We start from the raw sequence: 18,989 nt of genomic DNA, 5'->3' as shown, positions 1-18,989 counted from the left end.
TAAACTCATGCCAATTAAAGAGCAGAAATTATGTCTCTGTGGTTCAGACTGGAAGCATTTTAAAGATAAAAAAATCTTAAATAATCCACTCAGACAAGGCTTCTAGATCCTCATCTGTCTTCCTTCACTCCCAGGGCAGGATGGGCACGCACTCATTTTTTTGTTAACTCTCTCCGTGCAAACTCGCACCCCACAAACTACACCATCCAACAGGCACTAGCAACATTTAACATGGCTGCTTTAATAAAGTAATTTTCAAAATGCTTCTGGGAAGACACACTTCTCTGGGCGATGAGCAACAGTAGTTAAAATCAGCCTCAACTTTACAGCAGACTTTGAAATCAGAAAGAGCTTACCAAAATGTTTTGAAGTCTCTTGCCCCTCTCTCCTCAGTCTCCAAAAGAACTTTTCCTCTAGGTGGGCACAAACCTGCCTGTCTTCTCAGTGTTGGCTGCTTGGGTCCTTATTAACTCAGGACTCATCTTCTTCTGATTCCTGACTTGGAAAACCTCATCATAACATAACTCTAAGCCTGTATATTAATTCTTAGCAAAAGCAGCCCAAAGCATGTGCTCGAACGTTACTGAAATTGGGCCAACTCTGTGTTTTTTCTCCTTGCACAGTAACTTACTATCTCCCATCACAGCAAGCCGCACTTACCGGTAAAATGTCGTATAATCCACTGTTGAATGACAGGTCTGAAACTCCCACGCTTTTAATTTCTGGCATTCCCGGTGAGCTCGGAGTTTCACCCTGACTGTCCCATGACAGAGCTCGGGCACAGGTTTTCTCTGTGGGTGGCTGCAGAACTCATTGGACTCCACACGCCAGGATTCGGCAAAGTCATCCACGTCGAACTTAAAATTGCCGTCCCCCCCAATCAGGTCATCTCGCTTGTGCCCGTTGTAATTGCCACACAAACCACAGAGTTTGCCCTTCAGATGCGGTGCAGCCATGACTTCCACGAAACTGTCTCCATCCCACGAGATTTCCAAGCCTAATAAAGAGATGGGGCAAAAACATGCACAAAAAGAGAAGAACAAACTGAGGATAGCAGACTGTGCCTCATATTTGTGAAACAGTGCTCATGGAAACCTAAACAAAGCCATTGGCTTTCTTCTGATAATATTGTTAGATTTCTATATACCTCCCAGTAAGCATCTCTGGCAAGTGTAGCATTTCTTAAATCACAGTCAATTGCAATACACTCATGTCTGTCTGTTTATTTTTGTTCCTCTTTGATAATGAGTGGTGTTTTCCTAAAAAAGTCGGAGCCAAGGCAGAACTACTCTCAACACTGAAAGTAGGCTCTTGCAAAATTCTGCAAACTGAATTTGCTAGGGCAATTTTCTAGCTGATTTCCCAGGCAGCCCAGAATTTTAGCCATTGTCACCCATTGCACACGTCATGGGCTACAAGTGTCCATGCCCCATGAGACTCTACCAGTTACCACTCTATGTAAAACACCCTTTGCTTGCCTGACACCACTTATTTGGGTGAATGCAATTGTCCTACCAAAAGTCCCTTATTTTGTGTAGATAAAGAGAGTTAAAAAGATGGCCACACAGATACATCAGATGGGTAGAACTGTTGTAAGAAAGAATTCTGAACTGGATTCAAACTGTTCATTTGAAAGGTGTTAATTATCAACCTTTTGAAGTTGTATTCCTAATCCAGCAACACTGAAGGGTGATGGTAAACACCTAATACTCATCATGTGGCTGGGATGTAAGTGCTCTGCTACAATCTGTTTCACAGTAAGGCTTTGAACTGCTAGTACATCAAAATTGAAATTGCTTTCTGTGTATGAAATCCATTTTATCTGTCTGCACTCATCTAAAAGCTAGGTGTCTACCTCAAGCCACCTGTCTGGGTCCTCTCTTTGATGGAGAGAAATACGCAGCTCTGGGTCACAACATGGGTGTCCAATGCAAAGGGAATAAACTACCTTCTGAGTGCCTTTCTGTTTCCAGTGATCATCGAGAGGGCCCAGTGATAAGGTAGAGACTAAACTAGTTTTCACCTGGGTGATTGCAAACTAAATGAATTTCATCCTTTTAGGAGTAAACATGTGTCTCATAAAGGAAAGCAATTTTGTTATCACATGGGATAAAAACAACATCAAGAATCACCACTGCTTAACTTCTACCCCAGAATAGCCTTGCTTTTAATTATTGCTAGTGTCTGATGAATGCTATTGCTACACATCTCTCTAGTAACCCTGCATCTGAAGTTCACAAATCATTTTGCTGACATTAATATATTCCCATAAAGTACCTGCATGCAGCGGTTAGTTAAGGATAAACACAGGAACCTGCTTTTAAACAGGATAGTTCAGATTTTACCCTCTTCTTCCTGCCTGGCCAAGAATACCAAACAGTGTCACTCCACGGTGCAGGACCAGGCTTCGCTCCAGTTTTCTACATTTGCTGTGTGGGCTGGCTTAGCACCACCCTTTCCTCTTGTAAATCAGTGCTTGTCACTATGTGATCCAAATCCTGCCCTATCCTCATGTAAGTAATTAACATACCAGTGACTCAGTTCAAAGCTGGAACCCTTCCTTCAGCAACACATCCCATTGTCTCCTACGACAATTGCTACTCACACCGCAGAGAAACAGGGTGAGGCTCAAATGGCAAGTATGGATATAGGAGGGGTGCTTTGCCATCAGTACATACTGTCCTGTCGCTTGCATGGTTTACACTCTGTCACCAAGAGTTTTGGGAACAATTTACCCGGTAAGGTTGTGCAGACAATTCTGCATCACTGGGCACTATGGTGTGTTGGATCATGTTTTCTTATCACTACTGATTAGCTGTGATGGCACAAATATGCCCTTAGCTGACCATGTCTGAAAGCAGTTTCAAATTATCTAATAAACCCAGCATGGACAGGACCACTTTGTCCTCCTCCAAAGGCACTTTACACCCAGCCAGCTGAAAAATTGTGCAAGACTGCAATTGTTAACAAGGCCAGCACAGTGGCAAGGGGGAAAGCTGCCTTTTAAGCTGCTTCATACATTATCACTGCTGACCAAATTCAAATTCCAGCTGTCTTTGCTTCTGACAACGTTGAACAAAACAAAACACAGCTTGATTTGCAGACACCAGATTAATATTGCTGAGCAGGCATTAAGAAAAAACTAGCTATGAACTTATAAACTACGATTTCTTCAGACTTGAGGATCATATAAACTTTCTCAGAGCTTGAAACGTCAAGATCCAAATTCCCAGGCAGTTCTCTTCAGAAAATAACTCCATTTTTTAAGGCAGCGTTCAATTTCTTCCCCAAATGAGTTCCCTTGGAAGCTGCTAACTTTAAGTTGTCACAAAAAAATGGCTAATGATACTATCTTAATTTTCCTTTTACGACTTTTTTTTTTCCTCAAGCCAAAACTTAGTGACTTTCAGTGAAATCACTCACATTCATTACCAAAAGTTAACTCTAAAATTATGCTCAATATTTGTGTGTCATTTGTGAGAGTTAATTTCCTTGTTACGTGTAGCTCTGTGATCTCTAGGTATGCAGAGAGATCATACCTAGATCTGCAGACAAGAACAGTGTAAAATTATTACTTTTCCTCTCAGCATATAAAAATGAATATTTTTAAATCTAGAGAGTCCTGCTTTGATTACCAGATTTGACTTAAGAGATTTGCAGCTTAACTATCATAAAAGGATGTACTTTCCTCTAGCTGGGTATTATTTAATGACACTATATTCTGCTGTAATTGCTGAGATGGGGGGGTAACTTCTAGCTTTGTTTGACAGCCTAAAGGTTTCTGTCCATAACAGAACTTATTTTATTTTGAGTTAATGAGGAAGGGTATTTATTCCTACACATATGATAATTTTGTTGGAGCCTGATCACACTGCGCAGTGTGTATGTCCTTTTGTTTGTCCACAAGGAGAAAATTCAGTTGGTTTCTGTAAAACAACAAGCTGTGACAGACAGGATTATGCTACGGAGCAATATTTGAAATGGTCTCCGTGGCAGACAGAAGTTGTTTGGAAGAGTTTCTTGGTCCCTATACCCCCCCTTCCTTCCCTCCACCCAAATGGATGAGTTTCCCATGAATTTGGATAAAGATCAGAATTCAAAAGATGTGAAGCCAAAGGATGCAGCATCTATCCCATCTGAGGATATATAGAAAAGGAATATTCTCTGAGTTACTTTTTAGTGTTTTCCCATTTCCCTTTTCCTTTGAAGGATGCCTAACCAGCTTGTTACTTGATTTCTTAACTTGGCACAGTGTGTGCTTTACTGCATTTTTAAAAAATCCTTCTGGATTTATGCACATCACACACTGAGTTCCCCATGCTGGGAACTCCCGTCAATTGTTCTGCCTGATTTTTCATCGTAAGGCATTCTTGAGAACTGACAGATCACTCTTCCCTAAAGATTTTCTGCCAAAGTGATACAGAAAACCTCAGCAAAGCAGCTTCATGCAAGAGATCGGCACAGAAGCAGCAACAAAAAATGCTTATGCGCTAGAGGGACAGATAAGTAAGAGCCGCCCTGCGACCTTCAGGTCTCTCGTCTTTATAACATACAAATTTTAAACAAGGACTCAACACCATCCCAACCACAACCATGACGAAGTACCTGCAAGTGCAGGGTGCAAGAACTGCATGCCATCCAGGGCCACAGCTGGTGAGGAATTTAGCAACAAAACAGGTTTTCACTGGAAAACCCCAATTCATCAGAACTGAAATGCTTCAGGGAGACATATCGGATTCAATGAACTTCCAACACAGCACAGGCAAGGCTCCAGGTTGGTTTCCTGCCAGCTCGCCTGGTGGGCTGCCTGGAAGCCTGAACTCTCAGGGTATGCAACTCTGGGACAGACCTGCCATGCAGATTGTCCTGTGGCCAGGGACCACGAGGTTTCTCGAAGCTTTGGGCTCCCCTGCTTTACCTAGGGCTCAGCTCCCAGCTCTACAAAAGGAAAACCAAAAGCTGTGGGAATGCTGGTTGAGCTGTAAGCACCAGACCCTGTGCTTCCCGGCATCGTTTTACTTTGAATTTCGCTTCTAGTGCAGCGGTTTTTCTTATTTTTCATTACTTCCTCCCTCACCCTCTTTCTTCACCCTTACACTAGGAAAGCATGCATTTATTTTAAAAATCCATGTTTCATTCTGAAACAGAGAAAATTCTCAAATTTTTACTTATTATTTTTTTCCCCTCCGGTACTAGGAATTTTCTGCGAAACAAAAGGTTTGTCTTTAAATCAGTTCCACTCAGCACATTCCTCCTCTCTGCAGCCTCTCTGTTGCTCGTCCTCTCCCAGAAAAATGGAGCCATGCTGTTCTGCTGCTTTCCAGGTCTTACATGTTGAGGAAAGGAGGACTTGGCCCATCGTGTTGCATTCAGCAAGAGAAACCTGATCCTGCTCCGTTAAGGAGAGGAATTATTTAGGCTATAATTTGCAGTGATTACACACTGTTTGGTATGTTGTCATATGCCATTTTTGCACTCCCTCTGCCAACACATGGACAAGGATGTGTATAGTCATTTACTGGGCTTGCACCAGAGACAAATAGGATAACAGCAGGATTAGCTGTCATTCATCTTCGATTGGAAACCTTTCCTTGGCCTGTGGTTGGCTAATGAAATCCACATCGCCAGAATTCATAGCATTCAGTTGGCTGCAAAGAGAAACCCTCAAGATGCTTTTAATTAGAAGTTGTGAATAACGGTCAACTTGTGTGCATTTTACAGACAGCCACAAAAATCTGCATTGCCACTTTGAGGAATGAGCCCAGAGCTGGGATCCACATTATGCAGACTTACATTTCCAGGGGCTATATGAACAGGTGTCTAAATTCTCAGCTTAACAGTGGGTGCTAGTGTCCCCCTTGAAAAAAAAATGATGCTAGATAACGAGTATGACTATGCGTCACGCCTGTGACCATATCACTCCATAATAAAGATTGGTTTCACTACTTTCACATGGTATTTAATTGAATTAACAGTAAATAGTATTCTCACTGAAACAGTGCTTCACTGTGTGAGTGAAATCTCTCAGGAGTACAGTAGTACCTAACACATGCTAATGAGAAAGTTTTAAACTTCCCCTCAGTATTTATCTATGCAAGGATACTATAGTTTCAGAACAGTTTATCAAAACAAATTTAAGTTCTCTGGTTTAGCATTTTTACAATTAATGTATTTTCTAGGACTCAAAAGACCTGAAAGTCTGCTATCTCCCTTCCCTGGTTCTACAAATAAGGCACCAGATTCTCTGAAGTTCCGGATTCCCTTTCCCTTCTGGTGCTGTAGACTCTCTGTTTCACGCAGAGAAACTCTTACTCAAGTACGAAGCAAGCCCAACAGGATACCACTCAACAGCAAGTTAAGTTTTGGTTTTCAAACCCAGATCTCCATTTTGCTGGGTAGACCCAGTGAAATGTTTCCATAATTCGACAACTTGAACTCATTCCAGCCATTAGTAACTATGACTTTATATACTTGCTGACCTGAACTGTAAGGTATATTGCTGCAACTTGATAAAAAAAAATAACATTATGTGTAAGACCTGATCTTCTGTCTGTTCTTATCTATAAGTATCAAACAATGACCCTGCACAAGCAGATCTTAAGTTAATGCAAGTGAAAATCATGGCACATTCACTCATGCACGCAGTTAATTGTCAGCTGGAGAATGAAACGTAGCTTAGCAAATGTTCTGCAAAAACTTTGAACTCATAGCTGTGATCCCTGTCAGCTTGTGGGCTGCAGGGATTTTGAAAGCACTTTGGGTTACTCATATCTCTAAAGAGTTATAACCACATTTATTCCTGCCATCATGCTTTTTTACCGACTGCTGTTCATGTTGCACACGAAAAGTTCTTCAGGGAGAAGACACACACACACACACACACACACTTGCCCTACCTGCTTTGGTTGTCACTTTGAGCAAATAACCATCCAAATCGATCTGAAATTGCGGCGTCTCGCAAGGTAGTGAGATGCGGGTCCCATTCCACTTCACTGTGAGGTGCTGCTGGAGGCTGATAGTGCTTCTGCCCAACACAAGGTCCACTGACTTTGTCCAGGAGAAAGAACGGGTCCGACGGGCATCGTTTTTTACCAGCACCTGAAAGGGTGAGGCAGAGGAGGAGCAGTCTTTCGTCAAAACGTACTGACATGTTCCCTGAAAGTTAAATGTCCGTCCATCAAAAGTGTTGTAGTGAGGGTCTCCAAACACAGTGCAAACTCCAGGCTCTGCAGGTGAGTGAGAAACAAAAGCACCATATCAGGATCAATCCAAGTTTGAAAAAAAGCAGTTGATAAGAATTTAGAGGATGCCACTCTCACCTAACCTACCCAGCCTACAGGGGCAGATTTGGCCCATGCCCAGTAGGAATATATATTTTTGGAAAACAGAAGCTTCATAGCTTTAGTAGAAGTCTTTCCCAAAGTGGGTGGGTACCAAAGGCCCATTGATTCTTGGGACAGCACAGGAAAGCTAACCTGTACCTTGAAACCAAAGATATATCTTCCAACCTATGTGTTTGTCCTTTAAACGTAATGTACCACCTGAGGAGTTTAGGTTATTACAATGCCTGGGATTTTTATCCAGAAAATACAAGCCCCACTCATGGTATCAGAGCAGGCAGAGCCCACATGTCTCCGGAGATGTGTGACGGGAGTCTTCCCACCTAGCTTCAGCTTTCCAAACTAGTCTAGTCTAAGCAATTCATTCAGTCTCTCTCTCACTGACAGAGAGAAATAGACATGACTAGAAAGTTTTTCATCTCACCAGCTTTAGACATCTCTCTTGATATGCGAGGAATTACCCTCTGAAGGAGCCAGTCTCTCTGCTGCCAGTTCTGGGAGTGTGAACAAGCATCTAAGACTACAAGCATTCCTCTCAGACAGTTACATTTCTCCATGATGAGCTTCCACCCTTAAGTTGTGTTGTGGGAGCAAAGTTTAATCCACTAACAACAGAAGCAGAAGTCAAAACATCATGTGTATATTTTTGAGGCTAATTTTAATGTCCCCAGTTAGGCAGGGGTGATGCCTCAAAACTAAAAGCCATTAGACACTTTAGCAGGACCTGTTCTGTTCGTGTTTTAGGCAGACACATATAAAAACTGTACATTTATAAACTAGGTATATTTATGGATTTTTCCCAAAAAAGTATTTGTAGAACTAGCATCCCATTCATTGTTACAAGCTATCTCATATGTTGTTTATATACAACTGACCTGCAGTAGTTATTGCTAGCATGCTACCAACCACAAGTCAGTAGTAGGTGACTAACATGATGCAATGAGTAAGGGCATAGTATCTCTACCAATCATTTGCATCACCACCAACAGAGGGAGATTCCTCAGTGATGTTTGCAGCCAATACGCTGGTCGGAGAAGCCGCAGCTCAAAGGCAGAACATTTCCAGGCTCATATCACTGATGCTGTGTTACCCAGCAATTGATTGAATTGCCTTGCAATCAAAGAGAGCTGCAAATTTATTTGCATCACAGCCTTCTGGTAAAACAATAGGGCCTAACCACATCACATTGCTGCTGTTCCTGGAAGAAGGAGTCTCAAGGCAAGGAAATGCACACAGCTACTGCCAGCTGGGTACCCATGGGCTTTGAAAGATGATGCCTGCTTTAGGGAGAGGGCTTGCTGCAGTAACACGATTTGACTCTAGTCACAGAGCTGTGAACAGCATCAGTCAAAAAAAAACAAATTCAAAGCCCAACAAAGGAGGGGAGAGTAACAAGAAATACAATCTATTTACTGGGGAAAAAAAATTACCCAACAAACAATGGCTTGCCTGAAAAGGCAGCTAAAAAAAGGCAAATTCAAACCCATAAAAACAAAAGCGACATGGATGTCATGGAGAAGAGACAGGGAATTCCTTTGGTGGAGTACAATGCAGCTCTGACTCTGCAACACACCTTTCTCAGCAGGGTTTTCATCCTGGGCAGAGTGCTATGCTAAAGTAGCTCTAACGTTTATGATATTTTTCTAGCTGTAGTTAAAGAGCGTCCAAGGATACCTACACGGATACACGGAAAATGAGGCTGAAAGGGACCCCAGGAACCATCACCTCTTCCTTCTCCAGCTGTAATGCAGAATCGCCTGTATCTATGTTATTCCTGATAGACTTTTATCTCACCCGCTCTTACAGAGCAGTAGTAACCACAACTCTACAGCCACCTTCAGCAACCTGTTGCAGTTCTCGGCTGTCCTCACTGTGAGTAATCTGTGCCTAAAGTCTAACCTCTGTCTCCCTCACTGCATGGTGCAGGGCCGTCACAGAGCTGGTACCTGGAAGATTTGTACTTTACCCCTAACTTGCCACATACACACTTCTTTAGCTGTGCCAATAACTAGTCCTGGTGTCATTATCATGCCTCTTTATCATATCTGGCAACTAGGGACCAAAAGTTTTGACTTCTCAAGGACGTTATGTTGACAGCTCTGTTAGAAACCAAAATGAATCACATTTGATCGACATCGCTGGAAACCAGGCTTGATGGACTTCAACCAAAACACTTAGATAAGAGAGTCCTTTTAGAAACGTGCACTTCTGCAAGTCTCATCTTCCTCGCTGACATTGATGAAGATATCAATAACTCTTTCCTAAAGTCCATTAAAAGACTAATTGATTCTCCATAAATTGGCAGGAACCATATAGTCTTTAATTACCAATGTATTTTTTTACCAATGGGAAAAAAATCCATAGATTTTATACGGAGGCTGTCTGACTTTACTGTTATTAAATCATACAAACATGTTTCTGATTTCCTTATGTATTCATGTAATTATCTGCACAATTAATATTAAGATACATTTTACCACCCTCTCAGGTTCTATCTCATTTTTTCAGGCTTGAGTTTTTCTTTAATAACAACTTTATTATGAAAACGAGAAAACTATCAACAAAAAACAGCCCAAGCATCAGTGAGGATTTCAGAGGAGAGAACAGTTTTTTGTCTGCATTTTTAGAGGCCAAGAACATAGGCGTGTTAAACTGGTTATTAACTCATGTATCAGAAGAGGGAGTCTGGTTCTTCATCTAAGCAAGTGGCTAAGAGGCAAGACATGAGAGGAACAAACATAATTTAGAGATGTGCAACTAAAATTGATAGTACCAATGGGATCCAAAGAAAATATTTATTTTTAATTTCTAACGTGTTATGCAGAATAATGTTGTTTTATGTTATGTTACATCATGTCACATCATATGTCAACTTGATGCAGTGCAGTTAAAATAAAAAAGAATGTATTTTGGACTGGATAGCTGAATGTCTAATCCAAATTTTGCTGTTTTCTTTAATAACCAAGGAAATGGAGGAGGGAAAACCTACCTAAAAACAGCCTGAATAATTGATTCTCTGATATCACTGTGTAAAACATTCTTGAAAGACTTGGTAAAATCACGGGGTTTAAAAAAAAAAAATCAAAATATCCACACCCTGCAAGAGCATATGTGATAACTCAGGCACTGGCAATAAAAAGAACTGGCTGGCCTAGAAATAAACTTTAAACATCAGGTGTAACAAGACTGCAAAAGACAGGCAACATGAAAAGAGCTCCTGCCATTTTTAAGTTTTGGGTTGCTGTTGACTCCCTTTCGGGAGAGTTTCACATCATGTTTTATATTCTGCTGCTATTTTTTTCCTGCCTTTTTTCCTCTTCCGAAACAAACCAGTCTTTCTGCCTGGCTGTTCTTGAAATCTATCGGAAGCACCGGTTCTCTAGTTAGGGTCATGTGTGACTTGGTCTTCACTTGGGACATAGCGGATAGAGAGGTGTTACTCCTTCACCAAAACTATGTTCCCCTATCCTGGAGTATGAATTTTGCTAGCTTATTCTAACAAGGCATAGGGTCATGGGTGTAGATCCTTCCCATTTTTTCCTGTAGTAAATTGTTCCTAGCTTACTGCAGATACTCCTTGCTTCTATCAGATGTCTAGGGTAGAGTTAAAAAAAGGGCTATTATATACAACACTTTCCCCTAAGACTCCACCAGCCTCAAACTATTTTCAGCTTAGGAACTGAGATAGACATGGTTTCTCTTTATTTAGAAACCTCTGATAGACTTATTTTCTGTGAATTTGTCCAATATCCCCTTAAACCCAAAAAAGTTTTTAGCATCCATGACACCCTTGGGCAAAGTGCTTAAAGAACCACTGCCTTTTCTTGGTTTTAACCTGGCATTCATAATCTTTGATCTCCTCTTTTGCTCATCTGCACATGCATATGAAGACAAATATACCCATGTCCTCTCTATCCTTGATAAACACAGCTTTTTCAAAGGAGGGCCCCAGAGCTATGTTCAAGAGGCTGTGATTTTCAAAGTGCCTTAGAAACTCAACTCTGATTAAACATTATTGAGAGCTGGCTGCAAACACCCCTCAGCCTCCTTTGGAAATCCTGCATTTAGGCTCCCAAATCAATATTCAAAACTTCTGTCTTTCATAAAAGCTTTTGTGAGCTTGGCAGTTTTCACATTTGCTTTTTAAGCAACTAAGTATCAACCTCACACGTTTACATTTGACAATCAAACTACATGTGTGATTCATGGAACTCTTGGCATGCTTTCCTTGCATTTACAAACCATGTGCCCAATTCAGAGGAAGCAGTGACTTTCATTAAAAAGGTAATGGGGAAAGTAACTGTGGTCAAGAAGCACTGGTTTTGAAAACATCTGTATAAAGAATGAAGCTGAAAAAGCAACAGTAAGGAAAAGAACATTTTAGCATTCCCTGAGTTTTAACATACTCTCACAAGGAAAAAAAAAAAGTTTATGAAAACATGACCTGTTTTGGCTGATACAGCAGGATAAAAGTCTGAAAGACAACTCATTTCTAGTAAGTAGTATGCTGAGTAAAGGTAAGAACCACTTCTCAAAATTAATGGTTGCCAAAAAGCACCTTTCTGCCTTCCACCCTTCCAGACAGAAAAAAGGCAAGATATATATACTGCTTGGTGGAGGCCAGACAGGCAGTCAGCACGCACATCCTGACCAGCCGGAGAGCATGAGCATAGTGGCTGGGCAATTAGCACACTTGTAGCTCCAGAGCAGCCACAGGATATATTGTCTCTAGCTGGGTTTATTATTTGTTGGGATATAAAGGAAATGGGATACAAATCCATAGGAAACCAGGCTCTGTTAGCTCTGGTGCTCATGGAATATCTTGTTTTATTTTTTTCAGGAGATCAGAGCAGTCAATTGAAGTCCAAGATGTCCAGATGTCTGGTCACACTCTTCTGGGCTTGTAGCTAGTTAAGAGTGGCCAAGAAAAATATACTTTAAATTATAACTTAAATTGGTTTGGACACTTTCTAAGTAAGGAGAGGGAGGAAAAAATACAAGTTTACCAGTTAAGGGTGTTCTGGTTGAACATCTATAATTCAAAAATATCTCAGCTTTTTAAAAATAAAATGAAAACTTTGAATGCGATTAGCCCATATGCTGAATTAAGCCCTAAATCAAACAGAATACATTATTAACTTTTGAAAACTAGCTACAGAACACGCGTAATATAATTTCATTAGCTTTTCTATAAAAAGTGCATAGCCATAGAGCACTTTCCTCATAACTGCTGCATAGTGCAGCTTGATACAATACACACTACAAGGTGTGGTGTCAAAAACTCCACAGGAGTCTTTATGGTCTATTTCATAAATAAAATAGCTATTCCAATTTGTCCAAATATATATTTATACAGTAGACCATCACAGCTGAAATGGCTAAAGGAAGTAAATCATGAACAGCATTCCGCAGTCTTTTTGTCATGTATTTCTCCATGGCAGGGAAATAACATAAGGAACAGGTCCAGTAGGGGCCTATGTGGTCCTTTAGTCCCTCTCCTTGCTCTCACAGATACCTACAGTGCATAACTCCACTTTTTTTTTCTTCTTCTTCTTTGAAGTCAGCACTTTTTGTAAGTGCTGTAAAAATGCATTAAAAAGATGCAGGACTGGGAGAAAGGACTAACCTTGTCCTAAGACTGGCTCCAAATGCCCTTGAGTTTGGTTTAGCTCCATTAGTCATTTTGTCAAATAAAATAGCTGCAGAATGATTTGTGATGAACAAACTATTCTGCCCCAAGAGAGGTCTTTACTGCAAAATTAATCATGTGTACTGCTAGACTTAGATGACTGCACTCCACTTTGAAAAAATTTCATCCATAAAGTCTCATCAATGACTGGAGTAAGACTGTGTTAGGATTATTGATTGCGGTTAAAATATATCCATGTGGTTGCAGTAGGAAGCTTTCACACTGTATGCTGTATTTTCAGCAAGGTCTGTCAATTCTTCTTTGCCAAGAACAAAGATTTAACTTCCAGTGCAAATTGCCATCCCTGTCTGAAGTTGACAGCAGTCTGTTATTCAAGCCCAGGTTCAGAGTTTTATTTTTTTAATACAGAATCATAGAATCATATAGAATCATAGAATTGTCAGGGTTGGAAGGGACCTTAAAGATCACATAGTTCCAACCCCCCTGCCTTGGGCAGGGACATCCTCCACTAGACCATGTTGCCCAGAGCCCCATCCAGCCTGGCCTTAAAAACTTCCAGGGATGGGGCTTCCACCAACTCTCTGGGCAACCTGTTCCAGTGTCTCACCACCCTCAGGGTGAAGAACTTCTCCCTGACATCCAATCTAAAATGATCCATCTCTAGCTTAAATCCATTCCCACTAGTCCTATCACTATCCGACATCCTAAAAAGCCCCTCACCAGCTTTCTTGTAGGCCCCCTTGAGATACTGAAAGGCCACAATAAGGTCTCCTCGGAGTCTTCTTTTATGCAGACTGAACAATCCCAACTCTCTCAGTCTGTCTTCACAGGAGAGGTGCTCCAGCATCATCCCTGTGGCCCTTCTCTGGACACGCTCCAGCATGTCCAAATCTTTCTTTTGCTGTAGGCTCCAGAACTGGATGCAGTACTCCAGGTGAGGTCTCCTGAGAGTGGAGAGGAGGGGGGGAATCACCTCCGCTGGGAGAATCACCTCCGTTGACCTGCTGGCCACACACCTCTCGATGCAGCCCAGGACACGACTGGCTTTCTGGGCTGCAAGTGCACACTGATGGCTCATGTCGAGCTTCTCATCCACCAGTACGCCCAAGTCCTTTTCCTCAGGGCTGCTCTCAAGCCAATATGAAAATGACCTTGGTCTAACATAGGATTACTAATTTATGGAATTGACGTCAGTGGTGATTTTTCTAGATCAAGCCCAAAAGAGTATATTTCATTACATTTTTACAGCAGCATAAACTAAACTCTTGAATTTTCCACTGCTATGACCACTGTGTTTAATTAGTGATAACTGTACACCGGCCATGGAGCTTAAACAGCAACATGCCAAAACCAACCAGTTAACTTCGGCAACAGTAGACAAAAGAGACTCTCCAGCCCTTTAGGAGATGAGGTACTTTTTCTCTCTGCAACAAACCACTTTGAAAATAATCCTTTGGTTATTATTTTTTTTCAGTTTAAAGTGTATCCTTTAACAACGTGACTGTTTTTGACCCACTTCATAGAAATTGGCTGCATTTAAACAGTACTCAAAGCTCTCCTGTGTACAGTATGTTCTTGTACCTCCTGTGTTGTTTTTACTTTGGAAAATTAATATTGCCAGAAATGTCTGGTGTGTTAATATGTGGAGAGAGGATCAACATGAGTGGGTGGGTGAGGGAAAGGGTTGTGCATGCGCATCTTATCTCATCAGAAATTGGCTGAATTAGCAAAGTTTCTAATTACTATCTGAGATAGCCATCACCACTGAAATCCTCATGCCTTTTGCCTGTCTTAAGTTGTGATGAGATTTACAGCATTTCTGGCACAAAGGTGGAATTAGTGTCTTGCAAAAGGCAACTGCTAAAACGCTGATGTTAAAACAGGTAGTGGTAGCCACCACAGCTGTATGACAGCGGATATTTAAGCTCTCTAATTACATTACCTGATAAAAGCTGGGAATTGCCTTTTAATAATTAAAACTTAGAATCAGCTCAGCATCAGCTCTCCTCCATATATTAAAAATTGGTCCATAGTGAGACATCTCTAAAAAAAAGGACACACCTGTTTCTGTGCAACAGAGGGACAGGGCAAAGAGCTCCCAGCCTCACATACAGCCAGTTCAGTGTAGACAGAACTGAAAGAAGAGGCTGAGGGAACAAGGTGGTTTGTCCTGAAGGCTTCAGGGACACCTAAGAGCAGTCCTCCAGTACCTACAAGGAAGTTACTGGGAGGACAGAGCCAGGCTTTCTACAGATCTGAATGGCAAGAGTACAACCAATCGAGTCTGCCCTTGACTTCACATCTTACAGTCATGACTACCACCGCCTTCTATCATCACGAAGTTCCGACTTTTTAGGTAACCTGGATCCTAGAGGAGTTATTTTTACTTTGAAGAAACCTATTTCTTGCCTCCTTCTCTCATGAAACAATTATTACAAGGCATCATTCTCTGGCAGCATTTCTTAACTAGTCACTGTACAGTCTTCTTCTTAACCCCTTATAGTAGAGGTTCTCCAGTGCTTTGAGGGAATGGCTAGCCCCTTTATTTTCCCTCCACTTCTCATGTTACAAAAAACACATATGAAATGTTTCAGTCTCATTCAACCTAAGAATAGAGGCAAGATAGAGACCAATAAATTCATGACATTAATGACATGTCATATTTCAGCAGAGGTTTATGCAGATTTCTTCTCCCCTGAATCTGAGCTAGCGTGAAATCAGTGGCTGGTCAGTTGAATTCCCCTTCATTTCTCTCTGTTCAGTATTATTCCAAGTATTTCTGAAGTTTCTCCTTAACATTTAATTTCATTTTTATACAGAAGACTTGCAAACTAGATTTTATCACAAGTTACATGTTTCAAAATAATTGAGCTGCAGAATGGAAAATCAGGTACTCAACGTATGGAAATTGTGCAATCCAGGAGTGCTCAGAACTGAGTTGACCAGTGAAACCAATTTGATTTTAAACAAAAGAATAGGAAACACTCTCCTTAAAAACCTGTTCTTTCTTTCAGAAGCTTTCTTATAAATCACAAAACTCCATTTTAGCAGTCTGCCCCTATTTGGTAAAGTACTTAAACATGTCCTGAAGGAAATACATAATTGCATCCTGTTAACTTCAGTGAAGACAGGTCTCCCCGTTGACTCAAATAGGATAAGCTTAAAGATAAGTATTTGTGTAAGAGCTTTGCTGACTAGGAGAGAACACAAGTGATATCGTAAGATGATAATTCCAGAAGTGAAGAGTAAATGGATAAAAAGGTGGTGGTTGAGCTAAACATAATGCAGACAGACGGATAGCTTTCTATCATACTTCCCACTGCTGCCCCAGACTGTGTCACAGATTTCTGTACACCTTTTTTTTAACTTTCATTAATCATCTGCAAAGGTTTTGGATTATATATACAAATAGCTGAGCTGTTATTTACAGGTATAAAAGGTACCCCGTCCTAAAAATTACAACTCTATTCATTTGCTTATTTTATTACCTACAAATTTCACAGGCCAACTATATCCTTCAAAAAGCAGCACCTCAGATTTGACAACAATAGTGTCATTTGGAAAAAATAAAATAAAAAACAGCATTTATTTTAAATCTACAGATTTATAGGCGGCAAAATCTGTGGCCAGCAATAATCACTTGCTCTTCAGTCACTTCTAAAAAGAAGGCAGACAAACAAACATACTTCTATTTATTTTCTCTGACAATAAAAAAGAACTTAAAGAATGTGAAGAGACAACTTACTTTCAGTGCAAATAGGACAGCATCCTTTTCTGTTCAGGATTTTACCCTAATTGGGAGAAAGACAGGCTGATTTAATGAAAGGGTTCTTAGAGCAATGGCCATGTTATGTTGTAAGCCTTTGAAAATAGTTCAAGTTGTGTTTGAACTCAGTGACCTGGTTACAGCTTCAAATATCAGGTGCTAAAAACAGACAGAACTATTCAAAGAGCTTCCTGGCAGTCTTATAAGAAATGAAATACTAAAAGGGTTCTCTGTAACCACTTTTTGCTTTTGAACGAGTGTGAGAGAATTTTGGACTCGTGTTCACGGATATCTTAAGCAGACTAGTCATTGGGTTAACAAGATTGCTACCCTTCCCCCCACTCCCAAAATATATATAATACATTTCCCACGCACATCCTCTGCTCCACATCCACCCTCACACTGCCCCCCAAATTATTCATTTTTCCTACACTGTTAGAGATCTAGTTCGGGCAGATGATGATGTTGGAGCTCACCTGCATTCCCATACAGAGAAGGAAGAGGTATATGGATCTGTGCTGCTCCTCAGCACCCACCCTTGGCTCCAACAGTAGTAGAACACAGAGAAAGTCCCCTTTATGGGACCACTGCTTCTGCTCCCTACCAAGCAGGTGAGCAAGGAGCAGCCAGCAAGAGCAAGCAAACAGAGCTCTGCTATTCTGCTCAATCAACAGAGTGGAAAATCTCATGAAAACAGAAAAAAATAGGCAGCAGATCTATGGAGAGAGCAGGCAAGTGGGCATAGACAGCAAGTCTTGTTGCTGTCTGCCTTGCTCTCTGCCTACAGTGCTGCCGAGCTTCAGCAACGTGAACTGGGTGGAAGAAACTCCAAATATCTCCCGGCAGACTGGAGTGGAGTTTGCTCCATCCCACTTGTGCTTGATGTACCCAAATCGCATGACTGAGAATTTGGTGATGAGTGCGCGCAGGCTCATCATCTGCAGGGTATAAAGGTTTAGCGTAAGCTTGTCTTTGAATGTGCAGCTGCATGTGAACAGACTTGAGGCACAGCTGGACTTGAGAAAAGGGCTGGATCAGAGTTTCTCTGACAGTAAGGGCAACGCTTACATGTCTGTGTGACCACCAGGCCCTAGAGCAAAGAGAACAGCTGAGGACCAGACTGCCACAGGGAGACCTACTAAGCACCTGCTAGGACAAAAAAAAACATTAAAGAAGGAATCGTTAAAGACAAGACTTCTTTGCACTAATCGAAGACGTGCAGCTGAATGTCACACACCACACAGCCTTACCTCTCCATTTAAATAAAGGAGTTGAAATCATCAGCCTGGCTGGAAGTGGCAAGAATTCAAGTGAAATTGGAATCTCCAAGGCAGCCTGCTGAGGCTGGTTACTTGAGCCACCATGTTGGCCCAAGATCCTGTTTTTGTCTTGTAGAATAAGGAAACCCATTATTGCTAACATGTGCTGCAAGAGTTCGTTAGCATTGAGGGTTCCCTTAGGAGTGGGCTAAGTGATGTGATTCCATTTTTCCCTATGAATATTTATAAGCAGACCACATTTGAGTCTATTTATTTTCTGGGATTTTTCTTCTTTTTTATGAGGTTTTCAATTTTATGTCTGAGGTTTTTATTTTCTATTTTTTTAAGGCAAGACTAATTGTGGGGGGGAAGGGGGTTGTTTAGTTGTGCAATAGCAACAGCTGTTGTTTTTTTTGTGCCTCATTTGGCACTAGAGTAAAAACAGCAACTTTTTGTTTGTAATAATAACAGATGTGTATAATATTAAATGTAGTCTGTGCTAGAGATGGGAGAACGTGTTCTGAATAAATTTTCAACTCACTTGAAGTTCACGGGTTCAAAATTTACCCACAAAAATCGAACTCTGCAAATGTCTTCACATGTTGAGAATTTAATTCTATTAACTTTTGCACGGCCTTGAAGTTCAGAAAAGGCGGTATGCTGTAAAATTCAGCGAGTTGTCCTCTAGCAGCACAAAAAGAGACATGTTCATGTCCACTGACGATTACCACAGGCTCAGACTGTTAGTGGGGAATGCAAAGGCACAAGGAGAGGAGGCGATGTAGAAAATTATAAAGGATGGGTCATCAGAAAGGAGATGGCACAAGGCAAGAAAGAGGCTGGAGCAGGGCTAGGGCAAGCAAATAGCAAATGAGGCAAGAAAAGGTCTAAAGGATCTCTGAAACTCAGTCTTGCCACGTGTTGAGATTTCTCCCCTTCTATAAAGTATTTAAGCATGTGTTTAAGTTTAAGCA

The 18,989-nt window shown here is 41.1% G+C and overlaps 1 protein-coding gene across 1 annotated transcript in view; it reads right to left on the bottom strand.

Moving 5' to 3' along the window:
- The window catches only part of LOC104273363 (BMP-binding endothelial regulator protein-like), a gene marked incomplete at its 5' end in the record, with an annotated part of 71,976 nt that overhangs the window by 43,654 nt on the left and 9,333 nt on the right, over window positions 1-18,989 (bottom strand). Inside the window, 3 exon segments of the mRNA XM_009868681.1 lie at window positions 661-997; window positions 6,897-7,226; window positions 16,736-16,781. Of these exon segments, the coding sequence (XP_009866983.1) occupies window positions 661-997; window positions 6,897-7,226; window positions 16,736-16,781 (713 nt within the window).

Source organism: Apaloderma vittatum, unplaced genomic scaffold, assembly GCF_000703405.1.
Source record: "Apaloderma vittatum isolate BGI_N311 unplaced genomic scaffold, ASM70340v1 scaffold5924, whole genome shotgun sequence".
Lineage (NCBI taxonomy): Eukaryota > Metazoa > Chordata > Aves > Trogoniformes > Trogonidae > Apaloderma > Apaloderma vittatum.
This window is presented reverse-complemented; position numbering and strand designations above follow the sequence as displayed.